General features: G+C 47.0%; 1 protein-coding gene across 1 annotated transcript in view; it reads right to left on the bottom strand.

Annotated features, from left to right (window-relative positions):
* Nucleotides 1-6723, bottom strand: part of LCMT1 (leucine carboxyl methyltransferase 1) — a 37391-nt gene that overhangs the window by 9781 nt on the left and 20887 nt on the right. The window contains exons 6-9 of the mRNA XM_019512772.1: nucleotides 5271-5373; nucleotides 3386-3506; nucleotides 2107-2208; nucleotides 1573-1664 (exon numbers count right to left, since the gene is read on the bottom strand). Coding sequence (XP_019368317.1) covers nucleotides 1573-1664; nucleotides 2107-2208; nucleotides 3386-3506; nucleotides 5271-5373 — 418 coding nt within the window. The remainder of the gene's footprint in view (nucleotides 1-1572; nucleotides 1665-2106; nucleotides 2209-3385; nucleotides 3507-5270; nucleotides 5374-6723) is intronic.

Genomic DNA, 6723 nt, shown 5'->3' with positions numbered 1-6723 from the left:
CCGTTTTGAACAGTGCTGTAAAGCACTAAGCATAGTTCTTCCTAAGGGCCAGGTGGTGAAAATCCACCTGTCACCCTGGCGGAGAATGGCCAACAAATTGTCAACCCTGCCCCTTCCCGTTCCCAATGTGGGAACTCGCCATGGGGCAACGTCTGATCTTGACTAGGGCAGGCTGCCCGGCTGGCTCGGAGCACAGCCCGTGGATGACTTCTTAATGGTCCACACTTCAGATTAAACTTCAAAACAAAAGATTTAAAAATAGGAGACTCCAATGAAATGGATACACGAGTGGCCAGCCATCTGTGCAGAAAGCTTACTTAACGAGGCTGCCTGGAGCTTGCTCTGGGAAGAAAGTGCAGTAGGAAGCGTCCCTTCCTGCCTTTTGCTGGCAGAAGTGAATTATTCAGCTGTTCAATGGCTTTGCACTGGTGTGGCAGTGGAGGATCCCTACCAGCCTGCAGCACCACTCTGGAGCTGTTTACCTCCCTTGCGGGGGGTATCGCACCCAGCTCAGACAAACTAGATCATAACCACCCCGATTACAATTTGGCCAGGAAACAACATTAACCCTTTTGATGTTTCTCTGGGGGAGATTCTGTCCACAGGCACAACTAGGAACAAGGTCTGAGATGCACATCTAGTTCACTGTCACTTGTACGCCTGGTGCCATAAGTGTCTGCTTCTCCTACTGCACTTCTGTTTGCCTGGTATAACAGAGTACTGCTGGCTTATTCTAGCACTAAGTTACTCTCTGCCTGGGCTCAGCTATTCTACCAAGCACGTAGGGGAGCAGAGCAAAGGCTGACCATTCCCTACCTACCTGTCCCTGAGAAGTTGCAAACAGGTTTCTACCCATGCTCAGAGCAAAGACCTGGGCAGTCCCTAGAAGCAGCAAAGAAGCAGCCCCCCATGCAAGCATAGGCATGAAGAGAAACAATTATACTGCTTAAAAAGTGGTGGGAGGGGCTTCTTGCAGGTCAGCTGGATTGCTGTAACCATCTAGTCTGCCTGCTCCTATCCAGTCTGCATAAGTGGAAGTTACAGTGGAGGCAGCTTCCTCCTGGTTAAATTACCCATTACCATTACTGCAGAACAGAGACAGAGGATGGTTACAGCGGAGTTGCCTGATCTGTTGTGCTCATGTCAGGCAAGTCTCTCCCCCAGCTCTCAAAATATCCAGTCAAGCCCTGCGGGTAGTTCTTGTACATCCAGAACTGCAATGGCCAGGGGCTCACAAGAAATGCTGCAGGAGCCTTAGAGCAGAATTTAGCATTTCTACTGCATCTTTCACTCATGGATCTCCGTGCTCAGCCACAGGACACCCACCGCCCTGGCAGCACACTGCACTGCCATGCAGGGGGAGAAGGGAGAAGAGCAAGCTACTGGCTTGTTAGCAGGGCTCCTGGCATTACGCTTAAGATCCTGCACACAGGTAAGACTCAGCTACACCCTGCTTCACAGGAGAAAGAGAGGAGGCCACATCAACAGCTACCAAACTAATTACTAGAGCAAGCTATCTTGGAAGAGGAGAGCAAAGGTGATTTCTGGCAATCAGCGATGGGTCACCAGTACCTTTTGACATCAGCCTGTGGCAGAGAGCTGTAGACTTTCATCATGTCAATGGCGTTTGCCGCTTCCCAGCCATTTAACAACAATCGCTCCTTCTGTAAAAGAAACAGGAAGCACAGAGGGCTCTAGAGGAGAGTAGAACTATGGCGAGTCCCAAGGGCCTCTTGTTCCAAGGACCATACAGAGCATCATCTCCTCAACCTGCTCTCCAAAGATGTTTAATGCTCGTTTCTAAGCAAAGCTTGTTTAAGCCAAATGAATACAGAAAACCTTGGTGCTGGGCTAAATTAGGCTGTATTTTGGCTCCACTCCATTCTTCTCGCTCGCCACAAACAGCAGATCCAGTCAGCTCTGATCTGCAGGGTTCATTCCCAGAGGTTATGGGGAATGAGGAGAAGGGAAGAGGCTGGTTTGGGGTCGACAGCCACTGTTCACCGATCTGAGCCTTGCAGCTGCCCCACCCCGAGGAGCAGAGCTGGCAGTTTAGACTAAACAGCGTCGGGTAAGAAAATTGCCTTGTTGCTCTGCACTGCTCACCTGAGACTCTAAGGACCAGCAGACTTCCACGCCAGCCAGGTTGCACTGCCTTCTCTGCAAGTTCTCAATCATAATCTGTCCAAACCGATCAGCCATGTTCACCTGGGGACAACAAGATGACAAGGCTGGTTTTCACAGAATCATAGAAAATTTGGGATGGAAGAGACCTCAGGTGGTCACATCTAGTCCAACCCCCTGCTCAAATCAGGACCAGCCCCAACTACATCATCCCAGCCAAGGCTTTGTCTACCTGGGTCTTCAAAATCTCCAAGGATGGCGACTCCATCACTTCTCTGTGTAACCCGTTCCAGTGCTACACCACTCTCCTAATGAGAGAGTTTTTCCTAATATCCAACCTCAACTTTCCTTGTTGCCACTTGAGCCCATTGCTCCTTGTTCTGTCATCTGCTCCCACTGAGAACAGCCCAGCTCCAGCCTCAAAAGGGATTGAACTACAGCAGAAAGCAATAACTGAACTGAAGCCCTCTTGTTAGCCCCATACATTTATACTGCAGGCAGCAAAAGCCTCTTTTGTTCTCCCACCAGCCTGATGTAGCTCTCTCAATCACAGCTACGGCAGTCCTTGGGTCCTCAAACAGGACTTTCAGCAGAAGGAAAGGCCTTGTGGTGATGACAGCTTTTTCTTTAGGAACAAGGCACACTATGAACAGGATCGGAGGACTGCCAGCCCTTTCCACAGGGACTGCTGCTAAAAACCTATCATAAAGCAAAGACTTCTGGCTGCTACCAGCTGAGTCTGGGCTCAAATAATTGACCTGAAAAGTCAAAAATTCATTACCCGTTCCTTAAGTTGCCCAAGCCCCAAAAGGCAACTTTCTGCTGCCACACAGAAAGGCTCACCTTCAGGCTGATACAGGCTGGCAATTTTAATAACGGAGCCAAAGGAGAGATCAGTGACTACCTGTAACCGGCTTGCCTAAGAGTGCTCAGTGCTATTTCCTTCAGCACTGACCCTGGCATCTAGGGCTTCGCAAGAGTCTCAATCGTTTTGCTTCACGGAAGCACATGATGGATGCAAACAACATTAGTCAATCATGCTCAGACCATGCATGCCCTGCAGGTTTGCTAACAACTGAAGATGGCCTGAACACCCAAGATCCCCAGCCCAGGTAACTTCTTGAATTTGCACAGCTCTATACAAGGTCAAAAGCATTCAGGCTCAGAGCCTCCCCCCTCATCCCAGGCAAAATCCCCACAGCTTTCTGTGCGCTCTGTGCCAGTAGCTCCGTGCCGAAGAGCTGCATGGATTTGGCTTTACCTGCTCATAGTTTATGAACATGGCCGTCTGAAAAGTGCTTGCAGCCCACTTCAGAAGACTTGCAGACTGCTGTGGCGTCATATAAACCAGCACACACTCTGTGATCAGAAGCGTTGGCAATCTTTAAAATAAATAACACCAGCAAGAATGATCAGTGACAGACAAGTACTTTCATAAGCACAAATGAACTCGACAGCTCGAGGAAACGAGACAGCATCATTTTAATCAAGCAAAGTTTAGGTCTGGGCCCTTAACCCACGTTATCTGCACAGGGTACAAAGTACAGGAGTTGTGAGTTTTCCTCTGTGGTTTCCTAACCTTTGCCACGCTATGGCCACATAGTACATCGCTTCTCTCCCCATTCACCTGGATGGAACAGGAAGATGGCCACGATTCCCGGGCCTATTCACAACTCTTGGGCTGAGAATTCGTACCCTGTTCCTAACTATTAGAAGCCTGGTAGAACAAGTCAGACACTGAGACGAGATGAATTCCCTGGAATTCAGATAAGAACACAGCAACTCCTTTGAGTAATTAGGAAAAAGGTGGAAACTTCACTTCCACCATCACTTCCTGTCCCTTAGAAGGAGCTGGAGGCTGTGACGACATGGCTTGGGAGAAATACTTATACCCCACCCAATGCACACACAGCCCCTGTTCTCCTATTTTTGAACAGCACTAAAGATATTAAATGCAAGGAGAGACTTTAAAAAGGCAGGGGGAAGAGTGGGGGAATGACCTTTTAAGAACAGCTCTAGTAATACAACTGTACAAATCCCTATGAAAGGTTTCAATAAGTCACATTTTGCTAGCTACCCTTATGAATCAGAAATTGCTTTTCTTTCCCCCTCCACCCACAACAAAAAACCCAAAATCTGCATGAGTAACATGGCCCACAAGTCAGAAGCTCGCTTTTAGTTCCCATTATGAATAGGAATGAGAAGCACTAGAAGCAAAAGGAATTCCACAAGGAGAAGTTGTGTAGGCAAGCAACGAGACAGCGAGCTTCTAAGATGAAAGCATAAAAGATCAGCTTGATACATCCTGCCTACCCCATGTGCCTCTTCTCTGCCAGCTATGCTCTATTTATAACTCTTCGATTGGGAAAGTATGTCCATTACCAACTCTCTGGGATCACGAAGAGAAACTAAAGAGCATAGTTTCTCAGCAACCAAAATCCCAGTCTTTTACCTCTAGGACGGGATCTTGACAGATTCTGCCATCATCCACTTCAGGAAATAAAGAAAAACAGCTTTACAGAAAAAGACACAGAAAACCAGTCACTAAAGTAAAAATCCTATAAAAATCTCTCTGTGCATGTTACATTCTTTATTCTATGAGATGAGCAACCAGACACACTCGCATCGTATCCCCTCACACAGTACAGAGAGCATCAAGCAAATAAGTCACTAGATACCCATGGTCATTAATAAGACGTACCTGAAATATAGCAAATATCCAGTTACTAAGAGAGATTGTTCAAATAAGAAATGTTTAGGGAAGTTTTTGAGTCTGTGCTTTCATTTTAAACAGAGCGAGATTTATGAGCACATGCCATGCACGGCCCTTTCAAAGGGCGAACATAATGGTAGCAGTGGTTTTTCCTGCTCCTATGGGGGTTGATGTTCTGGGGTAGGAAGAACATAAGTCTCATGGAGTGGGCTGCATGGGGAAGGAGCACAGACCCATGCAGGCAAGGACTGCGGTAACAGCCTGCTCAGCTCAGGGAAGCTACATGCAGTGTTGGAACAATTCCTTCTGCTTAAAAGGCTTGGAACAAGGTAACCATGGAAATAGCATAATAAAAAAATGGATGCAGATACTGTGTGCCCCAACCCAACTTCAACAGTACATTTCCACAAGCCTCCGAAATCAATCATCTTACTGTGTATCCATGTTAAATTTCTTTAGTTTTTCCTCCAGCTCAGATGAGCTTCTGAGATCTGCTCCAATGATAGAATATCGACAGGAATCTAGGCTGTGAGCATCTGCAAATTCAAGACAGCATAAAGATTAATGGCTGAGCTCTTGATAAGAAAAGGACATTGAGATTATTGAACTTTTAATGAAGTAAGACATGAACAATCTGAGAGCTCAGATTTGACCTACTGTCCATTGAAGTGAACAGCAGAGTCTGAAAACTTCCCTCTACAAACCAAATGCTGCAAATGGCAGTTATTGATATTTATACACTGTGATGCATTGGCACGAGACGCAGCAAACTTGGGTTTCTTGCTTCTCTGACTGCAAGAATGCGGAAAGGTAGTTTCAACTGTTGCCATGGTTTCAGGGAGGATGGAGAGAAGAGAAAGCATAAGGATAGCAGGCTGCATCCACAGAGCAGGAGACAAAAGAAAAAAAAAGGGAGGCTTTGCCCAAAAGCTTGACTCCGTAAACCCCCAGGTGTTTCCCCAGCACATTCTGGTTTACTATGATTTTGAGTTTCTCACAAGTTAGTGATGGAAAAAGAGCACAGCTGAGGTGAAGGGCAGCATACTGTTAATGTCAGAAAAAGGGATCAGACATCGCATTTAGTTCCTATACTAATGCCTGTCTAGTCTTCCCTGAGTAAGTGAATAAAAGGAAAGGGGTTTTGTAGGAGCAAAGGTGATCCATGAAAACACAAGAGCAGCTGAATCATGATGTGATAAATGTCATCTCAGTCCCGAAATCAAGACATTGACAGGCTTTTACACTAGCAGTACACCCCTGGGCACAGAAGCAAGTCAAATTGTTCTTGCATCCAGTTCAGACCCAAGACAGTCACCAGTGAAATCACTCCACAAATTACAACTGGGCCTAAAAGGGGTCTTGTAAAAGCACCCTGGAAAGAAGTGGCATTTGACGCACACCAGGTACAGAGTCAGATGGCTCTGCTGGTCGATTTATACAACTGTTACGGTATAAAGCAGAGGACAAAACAGCACATTGTTCCCCCCATCGAGCAAGAGAGTGACAGCCAGAGAGCAAGCAGTAAAAACAGGTAAAGCAAACAGTGGAAAAACCCAGAGCAAGAGATTCCAGTGGCCTTGTAGTGCTTGGTCAATATACACACCTGCAATATAGCTCATTGGCTTTGGCTTGGGTCCACCTGGAAGCCTGCAGCATTGCTGCAGACAGACACTGCCTCTGTATTTCAGTATAGCAGCAGGTGTGGAAAGCCAGGTAGAGCAAGAGCGGGCAGTCAAGTGGTTGGAGACGGGGAGAACCTGTTTTCCATTTCAGATGAGCAATAACTGAGAAGCAACTGAACTCAAGAAATGCCTCAGATGCTCCGACTGGCACCACTCTGCCTAGCTGCCAAGTGACCAGCGTTCCCAACGGGCACCTGCAAAGTC

This window comes from Gavialis gangeticus, unplaced genomic scaffold (genome assembly GCF_001723915.1).
Source record: "Gavialis gangeticus isolate Ggan-Ray unplaced genomic scaffold, GavGan_comp1, whole genome shotgun sequence".
In the NCBI taxonomy this organism is placed as follows: domain Eukaryota; kingdom Metazoa; phylum Chordata; order Crocodylia; family Gavialidae; genus Gavialis; species Gavialis gangeticus.
Note: the sequence above shows the minus strand (reverse complement) of the source record. Positions and strands in the feature narration are given on the sequence as shown.